Source organism: Mycteria americana, chromosome 12 (assembly GCF_035582795.1).
Source record: "Mycteria americana isolate JAX WOST 10 ecotype Jacksonville Zoo and Gardens chromosome 12, USCA_MyAme_1.0, whole genome shotgun sequence".
Taxonomy (NCBI): Eukaryota; Metazoa; Chordata; class Aves; order Ciconiiformes; family Ciconiidae; genus Mycteria; species Mycteria americana.
Window position 1 is genome coordinate 1,327,808 of NC_134376.1, and position 21,490 is coordinate 1,349,297.

Consider the following 21,490-nt stretch of genomic DNA (forward strand, 5'->3'; position numbering starts at 1 on the left):
TTATCTCCCCCTGCAGCCTCGCACTCCCAGCACACACAGCATCTCTCTTGCTGGTAGAACCCATCTTAAAGCAAGGCAGAGGCAAGAGAGCAGCCAGGTTCTCCTCACTGCAGAGCTCTTCTCCCCCCACGTCAGCGCCCGCATGCAAACCAGGCTCCAGCCTTCCACCGCTTCACCTTGGAGAGAAACTGTGGAGTGAAATACAGCTCCATTGCCAATTCAGACAGACTATGGTGCTGAGCTAGATGTTGGAATAAAGTTTAGATTTAAAAAAAAAAAAAAAAAAAGACAGACCTGTTCAGCTTAAGAAGAAGAGAGGGAAAAAAACCAACAGAAAGACTGACCCCGGGGGTAACAAACAGACAGTACTGCAACGCCATTACATCGGTGAGCTAAACGCGCGGTGTTTCTACCCCTGCAAGGCAGAGCAAGACAAGGCGTCCGAGAGTCATCCTTTCACAGCAGTGGTTTGATACATGCCAAATCCGAGGAGACGCGATCTTCTAAGCAGAGAGAGAAATGGTACCTCCACGCTGCGGGCAGGACGAGCAGCGCCTGCACGTATGCCTGGGCGCGTGCACCCACGAGCACGAGTGGGAGAGACTGTGCAAGAGAGAGCCGGCGTGTGGGAGAGCGGGAGGGGAGAAACACGCTTAAAGCAGCCACACTTACAGCCTTTGGCTTGAAGGGAGGCTGGATCTCCTTGCGCTCCAGCTTGTCCCAGTCGATGTAGCGGAAGAACGCGTGCTCCTTGATGTCCCGCTCCCCTTCTGGGCCACATCCCAGTCGCTTGGCAGGGTGCTTGGTCATCAGCTTGGGGAGAGGAAGAGAAGAAACAGTCACTCACAGAGTGGCCAACTGCTTCACAACATGTCCACTGTGAGAAGTCCCCAGGGTGCCGCGATGCCCGGCTGGGCAGCCTGCGCCACGCGGCCGCTGCCCCCGGGCGCCCCGCATCAGTACCCAGACCCCAAGAGGGGCTGCCATCTCCTCTCCCGGCTTTTGGTGCTCGAAGGGAAGGACAGAGGGAGAAGCAGGAGCAGCTCCAGGGACAGGGAAGGTTGACAACGGCTTATGACAGCAGGCTAAGCAGATCGCAGGTACGTGAGCACTGGGTGGGATTAGCACATCCCCTTTTCCTCTGGGGAGGAAACTGGTTCACCAAGAAATAGCGTCAGGGTGCTGGCAGGCACCCTGCAGCCACACCGCTGCAGTCTCACCAGCCTGCTACAACGGGCGGCAGGATGGGTGCAAAGCTGCTTAGCAGTCCCTTGGCTCGGTAGCAAACTTCTCAGTATCTGCGTAACTAATTTTAAAGGCCGCTGCCCATTTCAGATGAACAATCTGCCCTCAGAAACTTTCATTAGCCCTAGAAGCAGAACCCCCGCTTCTCTGGAGCCGCGGCAGCACAGACGAGAGGCGTATTTCTAATGAAAGAGTCAATTTGCAGAAAAAAAAGCACAAACAGTCCATTAATGTTGTTTATCATCTAAACTTCTCCTCTTCACTGGCTCAATAAGAAAAGTGAAATGGGCCACGGGAATTAAGGGCGGCTGTACAAACATTAATATCCTGGGGGCATTGTTTGAGCTGTGTTCAGAGATCAGATGGAGATCCCAGAGATTTGTAAGACGTTGATAAGCACGGAGAATATAAGCCGTACACCTGCAACAAAAGGACTACTTTATTAAAAGCAGGGCAGTTAAAACCCATCCCAGAGCTGTGCGGAGGTTGCAGCACGCCTGACTCCATCTCTTGGGGCCGTGGGTCTGCAAGAGACCCCCGCTGCCCTCCCGCGAGCCCCCGGGGAGGGACAGGGCACCCGCAGCTCTGCGGGGAGGCACCAACGCTCCGGCCGGAGAGCCGAGAAACCTCCCCGCCTGTCTGTTGAGACTGACCCACCCCCAAAAGAAAAGGTTTTTAGAAGCAAGCATCTTCTGACAAAAATAGACCCATCAGCTAACGAGCCCCCGCCAGGTCCCGCGTCCAGGCAGAGCTCCTCTGCCCCAAGGTGTAAGTGTTTGACACGAGTCAGCCCTGCCACCCACGATTGCGCAGAACAACCTTGCTCAGGGAAGCTGATCTTTAAAAGTAATGCTACAACAGGGAGCTGAAAGCAAGGAAAAGCCTCCAAAAAAAAAAAAAATTCCCCAAATAAAAAAACCCTACAAATGTGAAGTAAGAGCGGAGCCGCTAACCACTCTGCTAGCAAATGGCACTACCTCCACGGCCAGCCGGCTGCGAAGGCAACCTGCAGCTGAAAGACTGATGGAGCGAGGCTTCTGCGAAGCAGCATCACCCCCTGCAAAGCCCATCTGCAAACAGCAAGGGCCCACCAGGCTGCGCAAGCCGGACGAGCGATTTTCCAGATGGTGAGACCTGCCTCTCCTCGGGGCAGGGCGTGCCTGGCGTCGGCATCAGCCTTGCAGCGCCCGTCCCCGTGTGAGGGGTCCCGCTGGAGCCGCTGCTGGTGGGCCGGAGAGGGAGGGCCGTGGGGGTGGTGAGGTGGCAGCAAAAACAAGAGCAAGATTTTTTTCTAACTCGTGTTTTGCATTTTTTTGGTAACTAATACAATTTCCCTCAGTAGTGCAGCACGCAGCCCTTTGCAAAAAAAAAAAAAAAGGCAAACGCCAGCGTGAGAAGCCTGGCAAGGTGGAAGATGTTATGCGTCTTGGTCTCTTGAACGAGGACGAGCAGGTGGGGCTGGATCCAACTCCGCCGTCCCCTGTGCCACCAGGCGCTGCCGGCAGCGCGCGGGCAGGTGGCCCCGGCAGGCAGGGAGCCCTACCGCAGGCTTTCGGTGCTCCCACCGCCCAGGCGGCACAGCGAGGCCGGCGACCCGCCAGCCCCTCGGTGCCGCTGGGCAGCTTTCACGTCACCTGAGGCACACGGACAGGCGTCTGTCCGCTCCGGCTGCGGTCCGTCCGCCCCGGCAGCGGGCAGGGCGATGCCGTGCCCTGCTGAACCTCGCCGTGCCTCGGCTTTCACTACACCCACTTCAAGCTGACTCGGGTTCAGCTAAACAAAAGGATCTTTGCATCTCCTCGGCGGGCTCCGGACAGCGTCCCGACAATTCAATCAGGTCCCGCTTAGCTGTGCTAAAGCGGGAGAATAAAAAGCATCTTATGCCTCAATACGGTTGTCCTAAAGCAAGTCTCTGACAACAATGTGAGAGCCTGAAGGGTGCTAATAAACTGATTTAGTGATTTGGCTGTGATGTCAAATAGCTTAGTTTGCTTTCAGCAAACATGAAAAGAACTCTGTTTGTGGGTCTTTTCTGTTAAGCGCTGATCCCGAACACACTGACACGCCTCTAGCTTTTACTGCCAGAGATCATCCGGGGCAGGGAGGGAAAGCGGGTCTGCGTCCGCAGGATCTGTGCCTCCGTCGACTCTAAAGCCCGCAGACGCCCGTGCATAAAATTCAGCTGTGAAAGCACCTGACAGGGCGAGCCGGGCAGACGTGTGGTCACGCACCTGCAGAAGAGGCATTAGCAAGGGGGGGGCAGGCTGCAGCCCCGGGGAGGCTTTGAAGGTCGGCGGTGCCCCGACCCCCTGCGCCCCGGTCCCCTTCCCGGCCCTGGCTCCCTCCCGGAGGCCAGCAAAGCTGCCGAGGCTGCTCCGCGCCGGGGCTCGCCCCGGGAGAGTCCGATTCCCCCACTTGCACCCGGTGAAAACGTCTACAACTCTGCTCGCATCTGCTGAACCCCAGCCGCCACGCTGCCCCGCGGACCCTTCCTGCACACACACCCCACAATCCAGTCTCTGCTCTTTCACTGATCGGCTTTTCCAGCCAGAGCCCAGGTTCGTACCTGCTGCCTTGCGCTGGAAACTTTTCTACACACGCCCGCCCCACGAGCCGACGCGTCGTGGTTAAACCCCCCGCTTCCTCAGCACATCGCAAATGCACACCAAATTCAGAGCGGCTCAGCCGACAATGAATCGTAAAAGATTTCCTACTTCATGTACCTGCCTGTAAAGCTGAACAGAGCTGTACTACAGTGCAGTTATTCAGTATTTTCAATATATGCATCCAGAAATTAAATTTTCTTGTTTTCCTGTTGTGCTTTTATGTATGTGAGCATGAAGGCACCACCTGTTATTGATATATAGGACCCCATAAACACGCAGATTGATTCTCCTGGCTTAGATAGGATAATCATTTAGCTTTGTTTGTATTAAACAGGAACAAGTTGATTTAATCCCCATACTAACGCAGGGAAAGCCCTTCAGGCTCCTGCAGATGAGGAAGGATGCTTTACCCAAATCACCTGTAACGGTACGCCTGATGTTTGGAGCTCAGATACAGGACAGCCCAAGTCTGGACTCAACTGCTTTGCTAAACTGCAGCTTTATTTTTAGTCTCTGGAAGGCAAGCAGATGCTGCGTCCACACGGGCTTCATGTAACAGTGGCACGTTTTGCACCGAGAAGCAAAGCCGATCCAGACGATCTTCGTCCACGTTTGACGAGACCACACGGCTTACGGGCAGCAGCCGCCGCCAGGACCGTCCCATCAGGGCACCGGTCCCTCCGCCGTCCCGGCACACAGCCTGGGCACGCTCCTGCGTGGCACAGCCCCGCCGCCGCGGCAGCACATCCCGGCCCCATCCCAACCGCAGCCCGGCGTTTCCGCAGGAGCCGGAGGCAGCAAAGCCCCGCGCAGCCCGGAGCGCTCGCCACGCGCCGCCCGCAGCGCTCCCACCTGCCAGCCGCCCTTTGCCTACCCACGGCCACCGAGACACGGGCACGCCCGCGCCTCCGAGAGGGCTGCAGCGCGGCGCCAGGCAGCTATTACGCGCTTCTCCCGGGCAGCACCACCCGTGGAAACACCACTCAAAACACCTGTAAACTTTCCTGTGGAAAACGTGCCATTTTACGCCTTTGCTACCAGGCAGAGATTAAAGAGGGAGCTTATATTCGCGGGCAATCTGTTCACCTGGAAAGGGCTGCTTTGCTCAGGCACAGTCAAACCCCTCCATATGGGACGGGAAGCGGCTGATGGTTTGTGCCGGTGCCCACGTGCACGCACACGCGCGCCGCTCCACGGGTCTGAAACGGGAGCCTGGCTCCTGATAACCAAACCGGAGCTCAAGAGAGCAAAGCTAAGCAACCTGCACCACGGAAACAGCAGCTCCGACATCAGCCTTCGGGAAAAAATCCGAGTTGACAGCAGAGGAGGGAAATGCTCCATTTGATCTGCTAATTGATGCTGACTGTCGAGTCAAGGAGCTGTGTTCTGGTTAACTCTCCATTTTGCTTCCCAGCCAACTATCTCTGATTAACGCTTGTTTCTTGGCTCGGGCCGATACACGGCTTTCAGGATCAAATGCTTTTCATCTCCGAGCTGTGCAACAGTAAGTGATGACTGGCACCGGCATGCCGGAGCGAAACCGCCTGGGAACAACAAAATTGTTTTGGAGAGCACGGCAGTGAAACACCAAACCCTTCAAGTTTAGGATTAGAGGCTTCTCCAATTGCTTGTTCTCGGGACCGATGTTGTGCTGGTTTTGTGCCCTCCTGGAAGACCTACCACGTACCAACACAAGCAGCATGGCTCCAATGCCCCCGTGGTTAAGCGAGACGTATTTTCCTGTATCCCAGGGGAAAATGTAAATACTTTGTTTCCAGCTTACTGATGGTTCGTAAATACCACACATATTTTTAATTAAACGTTCTGGTGCAGCAGTTTGGTGGCGGCAAAGAACGTCAGGGGTTTTTGTGCACTTCCCTGAAAGAACAGTTGTACAAAGGGAACCACCACTTCGCTGCAAAAAACCCCCAGAGTTTCTAAAGAGCCAAGCTCTCCATGCATGGCTAAACGTCCTCCCATGCAGCCGCACATTTCCAGAAGTGAGAAAAGCCATTACAGCTACACCCAGCAGACGTTTCAGTCATGGTCTCTTCTCGTCTATTTACAGCACTCACATTTTGACTGATGCAACCGCAAACAAAGCCGACAGTGAGATTCATCCCTGTTCCAGCCTCCGCTCCCTCGCAAGCGCCGCTCCCTCCGGCGCCGCGGGGATAACCACGTCCGGCATCACAAAGCATCTTCCCTCCCTCCTGCCCGGCCAGGGACACAGGGGACTTTCCCCTTACGTCCCAACCAACAACAGCAAGAGGAATGAGAGAGGGTGAGAAAGTTGGTGGAAACTCCCCCTTCGACCACCAGCGCGGTTTCTGAACTAAGGACCCCATTTGACTACCTTCTGCGGAAGGCGAGTGCCAGGGGGCCCGGGCAGCACCCCTTCCCTCCGCCCCGCTGCCGGCGGGGAACACCTGCGGCAGCTTTTCCCCCCGGGACAAGCGGGTGCTCCTCTCTAACACCAGCTCCGAATCCTGGCAACACTGGAAAGAGGCTTTGAAATGCCGCAGTGGGAGCGTTAAGCGCAAGATGTGTCATTTGGAGATAGAAACGCTATTTTGAGATACAGAACATTCAGATATTTTAAATATTAACTATTAAAAGCAAACATTTTTTAAGTTCCTACACAAACACATATTTATAGCCCTGCTTGACACTGGCTGGCTGAGACGAGGCTCAGTCCCAAGCAATAACCACATGCACAGCGTCAGGCCCTAGGCAGCCTTTAATTCATCACAACCCAAATTAATTCAGGCTGCATTTAAGTCTTGCCTAGGCCCAGTCCATAGAGAGCTGGGGACACTGGGCAATGCAGAGCTTCGCTGCAGTTTAAGAGAGATGATAACGCAAATCCTGCTCTGACCCGGAGATGCACACCAGCGCTGAACCTCAGGTGCCCCTAAAGAGCGACTCGGCACAGCCAAACGGAAACCTCTGCAGGACGAAGGCTTTGTATCTGATCTTAGGAAAACTCTTCAGGAATCACATTCATTTTCTCTAGGCATCATTTTCATTTTCAGGCCAAGATGCATACAGCTCCCCTGTCGTCACCCAACGGGAAGGAGGGTCTCTGGGCAGATGCCCTCAACTCCCACATCCCACCCAACGCTCCCATTTTCTCCGGACCTTCACCCGAGCAAAGACAGGCCAGCCCTCACGTCCCGCCTGCGTTCCTGCTCAGCGCAGCGTAACGGCACAGAAAGGATCTAGGTGTTATTTTCAATTGGTTTTAGTACGTATACAAGAAGTAGCACAAGTTGTGGTTCTGTGGTTCACAGGCACCAGAACACGATCGAGTTCGGTCGGATTCCCCTCGCGCCGGGAGCCTGCAGCCCGGACCGGGGCAAGGAGGGCAAGGAGGGGCTTGGGCCCCCCGCGCGGGCAGGACTGCCGGAGGTGCACAGACAGCGCTGCGCCCACTGGCTGCACTCCTCCCTCCTCCCAGAAACCGCGGGGCAGCCCTTACCCCTTTGCAGATCGCCACCGCCTCCTTGGACATGGACTTGGGGTAGGCTACGTTGTGCTCCATGATGGACTGGAAGAGCTCGTCTTCATCTTCTCCCTCAAACGGAGCCTAGAGCAAAGCAAAGAGAGGTTCAGCGGCATTTCTTGATCCTTGAGCTTCCGTTCGCTGCTCTGATCCTCTGCCACGAAACCGGCCCCGGCCGCGCCGCGACTCGTGTCTCAGCCTCGCGGTCCCCGGGGCCGCATCCACGGCCCCATCTCCAGCACCGAGGAGATGGCCTCCCGCCGCGTGCCAGCAGCTAAACAAATTACACGTCAGCACATGCTCACAACGGAATTCAACACAATCCCATAGGAATCAATTAAAATCCAATTACCTGGCCAGCTAACATTTCATAGAGCAGGACTCCAAACGCCCACCAATCCACGGACTTCCCGTAGGGCTGATAAGCAATTATCTGAAAACGACACAAACAGCAGGATTACGCGCCCATTTTTAACCTGTTGGCACAACGCAAACTAATTTCAAGCTGTAGTCCAGGTCAAAAGGACAAGGTTATTTACTGAGGCACCAGTCCCCGAATGGTGGGAAACTGCAATTATACACACAACATGCGATAGGCAAAGGGTTCAGTAACTTTAAAAAAAACCACCAGCCTTCAAATGTGCACTAAATATTAGAAAAAACCCAGAATATTCACTGTGCTTTCAGACAGATTCATTCCGATTCAGACAAAACTTTAGCGTATTTGTTGGGCTCTTGCCGACTCGTCACAGCCAGGCGCGTTGGAGCGGGAGCAGCAGCCGTTCTTGCTTACCCTTGATGCACTTTCGGATTTTTTTTCCGCTGACTTCAGTGCAGTTGGTTTGAAATAACAACGCAGCGACTGGCCCTCCGTGGATGGTACGTGGCCCTTTAAAACAGACTTGCAGCATATGGGTAGCCAAAACCCTCTGCATTCCAGGCTGCCAGTTTGCTTTCTATTATTTATTGCAGAACATCCCTCACAAAATAACCTAATAACCAGCGGCCCTACCCCTACCTGAGCAATGTGGTTGTTCTGGAGTTAGGATATAACTTCAGGGTTTGGTTTTTTTTTTTAAATTCAAAAATACCAACACTTGCTTTGGACAAGGCACCAAAACATGAATTTTTGTATTTTTCCATGATTTACTCTGCAAAATCGTAAATACCCTACATTTCGTAATCATACGGCCCTGCAGCAAAGCCACCCAGCGAACCTGCCTCCGTAGCGCAAGTGACCTCACCCGTGCGCGTCGGCGGTTTGGGGTACCTACAGCTGAGCCCAGCGAGGGGGTCGGGCCCTCGCTAGCAAGACCCCACACACAAACAAGACAAGCGGCTGGCGGAGAAACGGACCCAGCCCCGGGAGAGCCCCGCGGCACCTTCCCACGGCCCCTCTGCTGCTCGGCGCGCCGTCTGCCTCGGCTCCGGCGCGCAGCAAGACGCCGGGTCCGCGCCCTCGGCCGAGGGCTGCTGCCAGAAGGCAGCCCCCTCCTTCCTTCCCTTGGGCACGGGGGGTCCCTCCACCCTCCAGCACGGCCACTGCGGGGGAGCAGTGACGGGGCCGGCCCACGGGCCGCAGAGGAGCCGGGCTCCCAGGGCACCGTTCTGCTCTGAAGGGTCTTCCAAGCTCCGGTTCATTTGCTGGGCTGCTGCTGCTGGGCGTCGTTTCAGCGTTTGGGGTTTGACAGGCCTCGGGCTTTGCCATCTGTTACTTAATGCAAAACAATGGCACAATTTATTCATCCTAATTACAGAATTCTGTTCTGCAAAGATTCCTATACTTGAGTACAAATGCAAATCTTATGCTAATCACAGGAGAACGGACACAGCGACCCGGCCCCAGAGGTCTGCTCCTGCCATTGCGAGCCTTGCTCCCGAGCAAGGCTCCGGTCCCGCGGCTCCGTGGCTGCGGGCAATGCCTGCAACCTCAAGAGTCCTCGTGTTCAGCCATCCCTGTCCTTGCAAAAGACCTCCACAGCGTCCAGCGGGATCCGACCAAGAGGTACGTCAAGAAGCAGGTCAGGTGCTGCCACCCCACCTAAGAAGAGATGAGTTCCATCCTGCGAAAGCATCAGCACCGCGGCCCGGTTAGAGAATAAGAGCGGCACCGGTCTTCTCTTCTGTCCTGGTCCTGGTCCAGCCACATGTCTAACTGCGGCGACATGACTGAGTGCCTTGACAGCGTCCTGCGGTCAGGCCTGGTCCTTCCCTCTGAGATCAGACATCCAGTTTCAGCTCTGAAATCCCTCGGCCGAGCGCGCTTGAAGTTCCTCCCACTTGTTCTTCAGAAGATTTACGAGTGCTCTGGGAAATTTAGGTGTGAACTGTTCACACCATAAAGGCCCTTAAAAGAAAATAGTACTTAGAAGAAATCCTTGCAGAAAAGCAGTCTCTGTAAATTGAAGTCACCGACTGCACGTTAGGGAAGGTCAAAACCCAAAAGCTGAAGAACACGTTTTGTTCAGAGGAGATTATACACGCGGGGTCATGTGCACTCAGTACCTGTCACCTTGGCATGCAGAGCTGTGTCTTAGAACAGAAAAAGCCCTAAAAATGGGTCAAGCAAATCACAGGACATTTCTACCCTGAAGACGTGTTGGCTCGAGAACATTGCAGCTTCCTAAGGGGAGGAAGCACAGTCCAGCAGAAGGGCTCTGGCGTGGAGCTACGTGCAGGGACCCCGGCTCTGCCATGGGCTTGGCCACCCAGCAGGAGACCACGCCAGAACCGTGTGCCCCCTGTTGCTGGTTACAAAGGAGGGGATGTGTATATTCACTCTTTTGAGACCCACTGGCAGCAGGCTTTAATACCATGCTGGGGTACCGTAGTGATCTGCACCCTCATTTCCCATCTTCTGGTTTTCTTTCGGGAAAAAAAAAATTAGAGCAAGCAGAAGAAAACAAGAGTTGAAGTGATAATGCTCAGGCAAATACCAAGAGAACTGGTCATTTGTCCTGCTTTGAAAGAGTATTAATCACGCACAGCAACTGAGCTAGGCACCAACAGGACACCAATATTAATCTTGGTAGGACGCGGATACGTATACACAGTTGAGCGAGTAATTAAAAACCTCTCTGGCTGCAGCAAAACACAATGTAGTTTAGCATATAAGCGCATCTAACTATGTCCTAGCAAAGAGAAGCTCTTTCTCTAAAATATTTAAATGAATAAATATTAATCTCATCATTGAAAATTCAGCAGAGTGAGAAGATTTGAGAGGGATATTTTTATGTTAAGGGAACAGGCATTTGGGAATAATTACCTACCTGAATTTCACAAGTCTGACATTAAATTGCACCCATACAGCACTTCATGTAAGTGTCATATGTGACTCCATCACATAAGCAATAACCAAATGCAAACAATTTTGGAGTGATCTGGAGCTGCAGACAGGGAGCCTCTCCTCATCAGGCATGCAGCCCTTCGCTGCAAGTAGCAAGCTGGAGAGATCTAAAGATTGCCATTTCACACGGAATTATTATCCACCGATAATTCCATTTTTCCCCACCGGTCACGTTGTGCTGGCAGCGGCCGTCACACGTGGCGAGGGGCAAAGCCGAGCTCCTGGGCTCATCTTTTCCAGGAGCGAGGAAGCGTGTGAGGAGCAGCCCCGGGTGGGTTTGAGCGTGCCAAGGATCAGACAGGCGTGGGGACGCCAGTGCAGAGACACGGGAAGCACACCCAAAGAGGGCAAACGCTGCGGGGAGACCAGCACGGAGGAGGGTTTTCTGTACTTTGAGGCAGAAGCGGGGCACGGAGCCAAACGGAGAGGCAGATCCAGCATCGCTGCGTCCTTAAAGGCAGCCGTAGCCTTTGGGGGGATGGACAGTGCTGAGGGGATGAACTCCCCAGGCTGACAGCGAATTCACTAACGTCCCTGTTTCAATCAGAAAGCTGCCCAAAGCAAAGTCATCCCACGGAAAAGAGCATCGGTCAGGCTGCTGAAACACGTACAGAGCATCTGCTGCCTTTCTGCATCTCCTACCTCAGGTGCAATGTAGTCCGGAGTGCCGCAGAAGGTCTTGGTCGTCACCCCGTCCCAGATGTTCTCCTTGCACATGCCAAAGTCTGCGATCTTTATGTGCCCCTCGCTATCCAGCATCACGTTGTCCAGCTTTAGGTCTCTACAAGGTGAAAGCAAAAGAATTATACAAAAGACCACTCGTGAAGCCACCCAGCAAAGAAACAAGTTTCCTGAGCCCAGGGGCTCTCTGCAAACGAGCTCTGGCTTCATCTCGCATCCAGACTCTTTGTAGGATAACGTTTGGGAAAAGGAGTAAAAATAAGTCAGAGATCTGTCAGGATGAAGTGTTTATTTTACTTTTAACCCACAGGAACACCACGCTGGGCAAATCGCTTTTCAATGTACGACGGAAAACACTCTCATCTAGCAGGGAGACAGATTTAATAGATTTTTTTTTTTTTTTTTTTTTTGGTGCCTATGAAAATCAAAGTCTACTTAAAGCTCACCAGCAATGCAGAAGAACCTACTCAGCAGAAGTCCCTGCATCACCTATGCTACGCTCCTCCATGAAAATACAAATCAACCGTGTTTGTCTCTGATCCACGCCCGCAGAATCTGTTAGTTCTATCCAACCCTGCAGGAGCTTTGCTCTTTAGCACAAATCGTAGAGACAGTTTCAGCTGTAGAGCTCCCGATCCGACCCCCAGCCCTGGCCGGCCCCTCCAGAGGGGTTGCTCCAGCCTGAAGGACAGTTTTGCCGCAAACACTCGGTATTTCAGGTGCAATTCGCCCACTACCAGCCACGTAATTACCACGCAGTTCTGCGATCTGTGCCGTTCCTGGCTTATGTTCTATACAGTAAAGCATTACTCAAAGGTCTCCATTTCAATATTGGAGCACGTCTGCAAGATTTCCCTCGCCCGAGGGCTACGTTAAGCGACGAGGCAGGAGACAGAGCAGCACGCTGGCGCAGGCACAAGCTGCGCCTGCCCGCCCATCGGCTCGGCCGGCCAGGTCTCTGCAGCTGCACACCTCGGCTGCAGGCGACGAGCAAGCGCACACCGGAGCTGGCGTGAAGGGCACAGCGCGTCTGTGGGAGCCCTCTTCTCAGAGACCCCCGCCTGAGAGACCCCATTGGGAGCAGCCTGCTCAGCAGAGCCCTGGGGCTGCACCGTGCATAAGGCTTAACTTTGTTAAGTAAGAGCCCAGCAAAGGGAACAGCATAATTTACAACTTCTTGCTGGTTTTTAAGACTGTTTTTTCCAATTACCGTGTCAGGGCTTAGAACCCTGACGGGCCAAAGGCAGACGGGCACAAGCCTGGATTTGGATTCGGAGGAAGGAAGGAAGGAAGGAAGAAGGGGACCGGCAGACCTAGAATCTCTCTGCAGCAGCTGATGGCAAAAAACATCCCTCACGTCAGGTTTGCTCCACTTCTTTCATCTTCGGAACCGTCTTCAGCATCTCATAACTTCAGTAGCACAGCTGGCATTTCTTTTTGCAAAGCAGTTAATGGTGTCTGACACTCATTAGGATGCTCTGCTCTACCTTGGGCTCTGGGAATACTCCCAGGCAGGGAAGAGCAGCGGAACACTAGCTTCAGTGCTTAACCAGCAGCCCCAGAGCCCGGTCCGGCACTCGGCGGTAACCTAGCTAACTCTGGATGCTATAATTGTATTGTGAATGGAAAAGAAGTTCTAGTGTCTGACTTGCGCTGCAGATCTCAGAATAAGCCATTCATAAGCACTTACTCTAGTGTTAATGGTAAGAAAATAGTGCCCTGCACAAAATATGTGGCTCAGAATTGGTCCACGCTGCCAGTGAATATTTGTGTCGTATGGAGAGAAACCATGAAACAGAGGCAAGAGAGGAACCAAAGCTGCCTTCCTGTAAAATGGGGACAAAGACAAGAACCTTCTCGAAAACCAGCGACACTACGAGGCTCCCAGCTCCGTTTCGGGTAGGCGTACCAGACCCCATCCGTGGCACTAGCAGGGAGGAGAGCCCCGCGGCCGGCGGCTGTATCGCAGAGCCGGCAGCGGGGCTGCAGGAGCCGTGCCGAGCATCGCGGTCGTTACACCGCTCTGGCTGGGGCGGCAGTGCTCGGGGGAAGAGAGGAAGGAGGAACTTGCTCACCTACCGATAAATGATGCCTTTGCTCTGCAGGAAGAAGAGGCCGATGGCTATCTCCGCTGCGTAGAATCTGAAACAGAAGATTTAAAAGGAAGACTGATAATTAAAGGAGACGAATCAAAATGAAAACCTTTCAAATCCAATCACACTATCGGACGTACATGACCAAAGGATAAAGACAGCCACAACATAAAAATACCAGACAAGTATCACACGAGCATGACACAACCCACCCTCTGCTCGTATCGGGTAGGGATGCGATCAGGTTGCTGTGGGCTAGCAGGGGGCTGTCACTTCTTGTTACACAAATTCTCATTAAGCGAGAGCCGGGATCTACAGCCGCTCGTTACTGTGTGCTGGCAACGCGGCTTGAAAAGTTATCTGTCATCCCAGGGAGGCCGAGGAGATAACACGCGCTGCCACCACTTGCTTTAAAGAACATTCTGGGTCTCAGAGGACTCTGCCAGAGTGCAAAACACCGGTTCAAACCCACTCGGGCTCCGCTCGCTGTTTGTGGTTTTTTAGTTAAGCACGTGAAGGCTTTCACGAGCACGTTCTGCTCTGCCCAGATTACAGGGAGCAGGAGCCAAAAGCCACCAGTTAACGCTCGGGTTGGGAACCCCGGCAGAGGAGCCAAAGACCCAACGTCCCTCTCGTGTCCTGGGGAAGGGCGCGGGGCAGAACAGAGGCACGCTGGCAGCACAGCGGGCTGGGAGCTCACCCGCTCCTGCCGGTGTCTCCCAGGAAGCCTCCGAACCTCCCTGCCTGGTGCTTTTACGAAGGTCGATTATTTACCTATCAACAAGTGCAATGTATCCCAAAGAGGAGCTGGAGGCACCAGCATCCCTGGCACCAGGCAAAGAATCATCCTGCATCTTCCCGTTCCCGCTGTCCTTCCTTTCCCCTCCCTTTCTGCCCAGGACTTGCACCACAAAAGCCTGTGCCTTGGACTGTATTTCCAGCTATATGACAAAGGTACATCAAATACCTACCCTGAAGGTGCCAAACTAGGGCTACTGAACTTACACAGCATGTGGCTCTTTAAACCTCCCAACCTGCTGGATCTGGTACATTAAGTCCCCGCCATTCACGTATTCCATCACAAAATACAAGCGATCCTAAAGAAAAAAAAGCAAACAATTAGCAGCAGAATTAGTAGAGCGGGGAACCTGCAGGGGTCAGAAATAAGGACCAAGGCAACTGACAGCTCCAGTCTGTATTTTTCATGGCAATACAATTATCACCGTTGCCCTCCCCAAGGGGTGCAGGTGAAGCTCACGTTCCTGCGGAGCCCGTAAGACAGATGTACTAATTCCTTTGCAACGCTCTGGACTTAACCTTGCAGATAGATCCGATGGAGAAGGCAAGTGGAGGAATTCCTACAACAGAGGTTTTTCACTTCCCATTAATAAATTTGCTCTCGTTCTTCACCGAGCCCATTTTGCAGGGTGTTTGATGAGACAGCTCCTTGCTGGTATTTCCCCGGGCACCGCGCGGCTTACAATTAAGAGGTGCACAGGAGACGCGAGCAGTTCCTACAGGGACCAGCCTCCGCGCGCAGGCAGTGACCAGCATGATTTGGCCAAGTACCAGGAGGGACGTGCGACATTCCCAGCTCACCGGGAGCAGCCTGCAGCAGTGCCGGGGACGCGCGTGCCTGCAAGGGACCCAGCAGCCCCCGGTCAAGCCGGGGAGGCAGGAGGAGGCTGCAGAGCCCCCCGCCTCCCGGCAGCCCCCGTACACCCCTCTCCTCGCTCCTCCCAGCCTGGTCTGAGGGCACGCTTAATGCTCACACATGGTGAATTAATTAATTGTTAAGAGTAGAACAAACAGGACAATCAGTGACTTCGAGCAATTAAAATACTTGCTAGTAGGTGCGATCACAGCCACCTATAAGCACACACTGACTTTGCCTCTAATGTGTAACGCACGCTTTGCTCTCGTTAATTAAGACTCTCCAGATTAAAGCACCTCTCCTCTTCCGCAGTGTGGCAGCCACGTAGGTACAGACCTAAGAAATTCCCAAGTAAGCTTCTGAAGCGACGCGTTTTTCTCTGCACCACGCCGTGCCCAGGAAAAGCCAAGCCGTTTGCATGGGCAGGCTCGGGCTTGCGCCGTGCGCTGCCCTGGAGCCACGGTGACTGCGGGGAGCTGGCGAGGGTGTTGTACACACAGCACAGCTCCCGCATTCATCGCTGGCGTTAGTCTTGCTGGATGTAAGCCCGGTCCTCTAAACATTGCTGGAAATTTGAGAAAAGTGTGGGCCATGATCAACCCCAAGGAGAGCACCAAGGCAAGAAACAAGACCCGAGCACTCCCACAAAGCTCAGAACCGTGGATTAATAAAACAAAAGCAGCTGGATCTTATCACGCTGCATCCCGAACAGAGCTCTAGCACGAGCCCTGCAAGTCCTGGGAGGCAGAGGAGATTTGGGCAAGCGGGAGCTCCGCACCAGCAACACCTTTACCCTGGGGAATCCGTGCCCTTGGAACACCGCTTTCCTCTGCTGTTTCACAGCTCTTTTTTTTTTAATGGGAAACAGCTGTGAAGAAAATAGCGCAAGACTGCCAAAACCACCAACCTAAACCTGCCAGGAGCGCAGGACGTTTCTCAGGGAGGGAAAAGCGATGGCTCCCACCGGAGCGCACGCAGGAGCGGGACACAGGCTGCCTTCCGAGCGCAGACACCTGTGCTCCGACCTGCGCGCGCGTCAGCTACGGATGAGAACAGCAAAGCGCCGCGTAACGTCAGGCCCGAGTCACCCGTCTTACAAGAAGCGACCTTCTACAGCCTTCCGAAACCCGTCACGGGGCCTCGACGCGCAGGAGCCCAAAGACATCACCGGGCTCGCCCCAGCCCCGCGCCACGAAGGGAAGACAGAGAGGCTGGAGCGCCGCGAGAGCTTCGGGTTCGCAGCGTTACATAATAATTTGTAATATTTCCCATTCTTCATTTCCGCCTTAAATAAACCTCGCCCTGCTTTAACGCAGTAAGGCCAAGGAGCCCAGAAGATATGCAAATGTGAGCATTACCATAATAAGGGCTGCAGAGTAACTCCGGTAATCAGCTCCTGCACCCCAGGCGCAGCACAGCCTGGCGATGCGCAGCCCACCCTGACAGCGGGGCGGCCTCAAAGGCAATTAAATACGGTACCGAAGGGGCAATCAGGCTATGTAAAACATGTGGCGCTGATGGGATAGAACAGAGATTTCGGCTTATCAGATGACTGGGAATTTCGGCGCGTATCCCTCTGTAAATGACTGCCTCTGCCACGGCGTCAATCCGGTTCGGCAGTAAGGCACGGGGCAGGCAAAGTCACCTTCAGCAGCCATTGTCACGCTAGTCATCCTGTGACAGTAACTGGAAAGGAAAGCAATATTGTGCTCATTTGCAGCTGTTTCCTAAATATATCGATCAACTTCAAGAAGGAAGAATATTAAAAAGATGGTCTCTTGAAACAGCCAGCTGAGCTCTAAAAGCAGGATTTGAGCTTTCCTCATTTGGGTGGAGAAGAGAATGGTGCTTCAGAGAAAAAAATGTCATGAATAAAGCAGCCAGATGGCTGGCCAGCCCACAGGCTGGAAGAGAGGGATGGATACGGAAAGCTGTCCTGGCTCTCGTCTATGGCAGAGAAGGACGGGGTCTGTCCAAGCCTGCAGCATCCGAACTCACTGAGCGACAGCAAGTTACGGGCAGGGAAATGCCCCCTGCGGAGACTCGCGTGGAGCTGGTCAAACACGCTCGCCCCTTCCTTGGGCAGCCAAGGCGCAGCTCCCGGGGCCCCTTCCAGTACCCTCCTGCTTCTCACTAACCACTCGCTGGGCCTCCGCCTGCCTGGCTCCCTCCCCGCTGGGAACCGGAGTCAGGGCCAGGGCAGCAGCCGAGTTCCCCAGCCGCCCGTTAGCGATCATTCCGCAGCGTCACTGCCGCTGCTGCGCCCTTCGCTGCTGAGCCCCAGAGGGAAGGGAGGTCGTCAGTGAAGGCACGGCGAGGACGCCCGGGGACACCCGGCTCACCCCGCTCCCGGGAGCCCAGGCTCAGACCCGGGACCTTTTCGGGGCAGAGCACCCCAAGATCCCTCAGCCGGCCCAGCACGGGGCTCCTCTTGTCCTTCAGACCCAGGCAGGAGCTCTCTCATTGCTCATCTTCACTTACTCTTTAAAACGCAGATTTAGGGCTTTTCTCTCTCCCGCCAGCCGCTGAACTCACAGTCCCAGCTGAGAAGCGCGCTCCGGACCGTGCTCCCAGAAATCAAAGTGCTTTGTGCCAGCATTTGATAATACACCCTGCTATACATTTTGATTACATTACAAATACGATTACTATTAAGCTACTATAGGACTGCCAGGAATAATCCTGCGCTGACTCACTTCAGATGCCAGAGAGATGCTGTGTGAAATAGCTTCTCCTGCCACATTTTGATTACTGTGCTGCAAAGCCAGTCCACAGGCTTTAAATACACTGAATGTGTTTGGTAAATGAAATTTCGGGGAGAATATTAAAATGTAATCCTCCTGGATAGCATTGTCATCGCTCTAAAGGACTCTGCTGGTTCCCCCTCCCTGCTCCCGCTGACACGTACCTGGACATTTTTATTCACAGGTTGCTTGCAGGCTGGCCAGAGATTGCTTTAAAGGTCCCCCGTCCCCTTCCCCACTCCCCCTCCCCACTTCTGATTTGGACAAAACTCAATCACACGCCCATTTCAAACTGAATTTCCTGCGGTTTGCATTAGGTTTCACCCTCTACTCCGATTTTTGATCACAAGAATGAAGCCCGAGAAAAAGCGCAGCACTGTGCTACTGAATCATAACGACATCACGGGCGGGGGGGCACCTGAGGGGCTGGGAAATTGCATCTAACGCCATCAACAGCTCCCTGATGAAAAAATCTCAGGGGTGCAGATACTCTCCCTTGCAGCCTCCAGTTTCACACACACACATTTTGTTCATGGAGGCATTTTTGCAAGCAAATTGGACAAGTTGTGAGGTTGCCAAGGCAGAAAATACATGGCTGCTTTTGCAAGTGTAGCGATGTATATCCAGAAAAGAGACATGAATAAAAGCAAAGGCATGTTTTTGAGAAGCTAAAACGTGTGACCAGGGCAGAAGTCCCTACAGCTCCGTCCACATCGCTCCCGGGCGCCCTGCAGCCGCCCCGAAAGGCACTGGTCCTGGGTAACTGGTGACACTGGGTCTCTGGAAGGGGATTTCTGCCCACAAACTCACCACTGAAGCCAAGCGACTAAAATCCGTTTTGCAAAGTGTCAGACTCCCCCCGCTCAATGTTCAGGGTCCAGCAGGGTCCCCAGTCCACCCTGCCCTTTGCCCAGGGACGAGCTGCGGCAGCACCGGCACTTACCATCGTCTGAAAGCAGGAGTGGAGCTGGGTCAGGAACGGAGGCTTCCCGGAGAGGGCCAGGACGCGTTTTTCAACCATCGTGCACTCTACGTCATCGTCCTGGATAACGACGTCCTTCTTCAAGATCTTAATGGCGTAGAGCTCGTCGGTGCCCTTCCTCTCCGCCAGCATCACCTGCACGAGGGAGAGGACACACGCAGGATAAAGGACAACGTGCATCTGCAATGCTTCTAGCTTGCCATGGCCAATAGTTAAAAATAACGGCTTGCTTATTATCCTGCGGCTCCCATTATAACCCTGAAAAGAGTCACAGGCGCCAAATGATGCAGAAGGCTACCAGTGGTGTTTCCAAAATTGTTCAGGAGCCTTAAGTCTAACCAGTAACACATCTACTTCCTCGCCACCTAACCGCCCCGAGGAAGCCAGTCCAAGGGGTTTGCTGGTCACCCTCCATCACCTCTCACACCCGAGTCGGGCCCCGGGTCGGCACCCTCAGGGTGCAAGCAGCATCGGGGGAGGGCGTCAGGAGCTTGAACGCGGAGCCCATCAAGTTATGAAGTGGTAAAAACGTAAAGTGGAAAAGAGTTAGCATATAGCCAATAGTCAGAAAAAGCCATCAAGGTTTTCTCTGCCTCGCGCACCCTCTCCACAACGCGCACAGTGATCAAAACCCAATTATGTGCCGGTCCATCACCCAGCCAAAGCCCCTCTCATGCAGAAGAATCCATTCAGCCTCCCATTTTAAACCAGTTCCACCCATTTGCAGGTTTCTTTATTACAATAAATGGGATGCACTGCTTCTGCTGGTGCAAATTGCCTTCATTAATCACATCGGCCCCAGTGAGGATCCCCAGACCATCCACCACGCTCCATCAGTGTAAGCTGCTCCTTGGGCTGCCGGCAAAATAAACAGACTGAAACCACACTTTGCTTCCCATTTTCCCTCCTCGCGCTCTCTCATCACGTTAGATCCGAGCACTCAGTGGAAATGAAGTGCTTTCCATTTGAACGAGTCTGCAGAAATCCTCCAGTCACATCAGGAACAGGAGTTCAGATGTTTTGAAAATAAATTATGAGAAGTCAACATCAATAGGGTGGAACTGAAATGCATTTCACACTGCAGCAGACTGACAGAGGAAACATGAGTGGGTCTCACAGACGACTTCTGAGACACTCAGAACAGCAGAATTAACCTTCTTGTCGGCCCGAGGCAGACGACACGGGGCCGGAGCCCCGCGCTCCCCATCGCAACGTGCCCGGCTCCCACGCGGAGCCCCAGCCTCCCCAGGGGGCTGGAGCTGGGGCAGAGCCTGTCCCGGGGCTCTTCCCCGGGCAGAGCAGCCCCTTTGGTCTGGGGAGAAGGCAGCCGTGTGCCAGCCCTGGGGCAGCAAGGCACGGGAGCCAGCCCCGGGAACGGGGACGAGGCAGGGGAGCCAGCGCCAGGACTGGGGACGAGGCACAGGGACTGGGGACGAGGCACGGGAGCCAGCCCCAGCACCGGGGACGAGGCACGGTAGCCAGCCCCAGGACCGGGGACAAGGCAGGGGAGCCAGCCGCAGGACTGAGGTCTGCGGTGCCCACCCACTTGTTAGAGTGAAAATACCAGTACAATTGGGGAGAGTACTTTTTGAAAGCACGTGGCTCTGGCTCGTTTCAGGTGCTTGGCTGCGGCGCTGGAGAGGCTGGCTGCCCTTGACACGCTGCTCGTCAGGCTTAGCCGGGAACGGCATCGGGGCTCCTCAGCGCCAAGTGCTTCGCAGAAGCCACTGACATTTACATTTTCATCAGCCGGGCCAGGATTGCAGCGACCGCACGCCACGCTGGGCTGTTGGCAGCGCTAAAAAGCAGGCTGACAGCGTCAGTGACCTCAGTGACTTATTTACTCGCTGATGTTTGAAGAAAGTTGAGAACCCGCAGCCCGAAGCAGCTCGGTGCGCTGCTGTGATGCAGCCCAGCAAGGCACAGGCACTGGGACCAGATCTGTGCTTCATCCTTCCCCGGTACCAGCTCCCTGAGGTGTCCTGCAACAGCTCCTTGCACCAAACCGAGGAGCTCTCCTCGCAGCGTGCCCACGAGCACGGACAGACCGGGGCCCTGCCTGCAGCGGCGGGACAGGGTGCCAGGGCAGCAGAGACAGCAGCTTCACATGGATTCTGCACCTCTGCCCTCCCCTGCAATTCTGCACAAACCGAACCGTTTCAATTCGTTGCCTCCATTTACCTTCACCTTTTTTATGCGAGTTGAGATTTACCGGTCACCGTGCGCAGGTGCTGAAAAATGGGGCTGATTTTTAAGCGGTAAAAGCAGATGAGCTTCAGCAGCTCAAAGTCGGTGGAAAAGAGGAGTGACTGCTCCAAGAGCGCAGTTTGTGGGAAGATGAAGCCTGTTACCTGGGAGCGAGTGGTTTACATGCAATACCAATTATATGCAGGCAATATCAATTATATGCAGCAAGGCAATATCAATTATATTACCTTGCTATCCATAACCCTTTCAGAGAAAAAGCAACTAAACCAGGGAGCCTCTGAGCCTGGCATCTGCTGCTGCCCCGAAGGGACCGTGCCGGGGCGGGGGGTGGCAGCAGGAGCCCCCTTCGCAAGCCGAGACTGCAGTCCCAGGCAGGGGTCGGAAAGCATCCTGGTGCTTCTCCAGACATTTTCCTTGGAGACTCTC

General features: G+C 54.1%; 1 protein-coding gene across 1 annotated transcript in view; it reads right to left on the reverse strand.

The window, feature by feature from the left end:
- The window catches only part of PRKCB (protein kinase C beta), a 128,936-nt gene that overhangs the window by 9,910 nt on the left and 97,536 nt on the right, over window positions 1-21,490 (reverse strand). The window contains exons 10-16 of the mRNA XM_075515013.1: window positions 18,818-18,991; window positions 14,482-14,573; window positions 13,463-13,525; window positions 11,345-11,483; window positions 7,709-7,789; window positions 7,333-7,440; window positions 673-813 (exon numbers count right to left, since the gene is read on the reverse strand). Of these exons, the coding sequence (XP_075371128.1) occupies window positions 673-813; window positions 7,333-7,440; window positions 7,709-7,789; window positions 11,345-11,483; window positions 13,463-13,525; window positions 14,482-14,573; window positions 18,818-18,991 (798 nt within the window). The remainder of the gene's footprint in view (window positions 1-672; window positions 814-7,332; window positions 7,441-7,708; window positions 7,790-11,344; window positions 11,484-13,462; window positions 13,526-14,481; window positions 14,574-18,817; window positions 18,992-21,490) is intronic.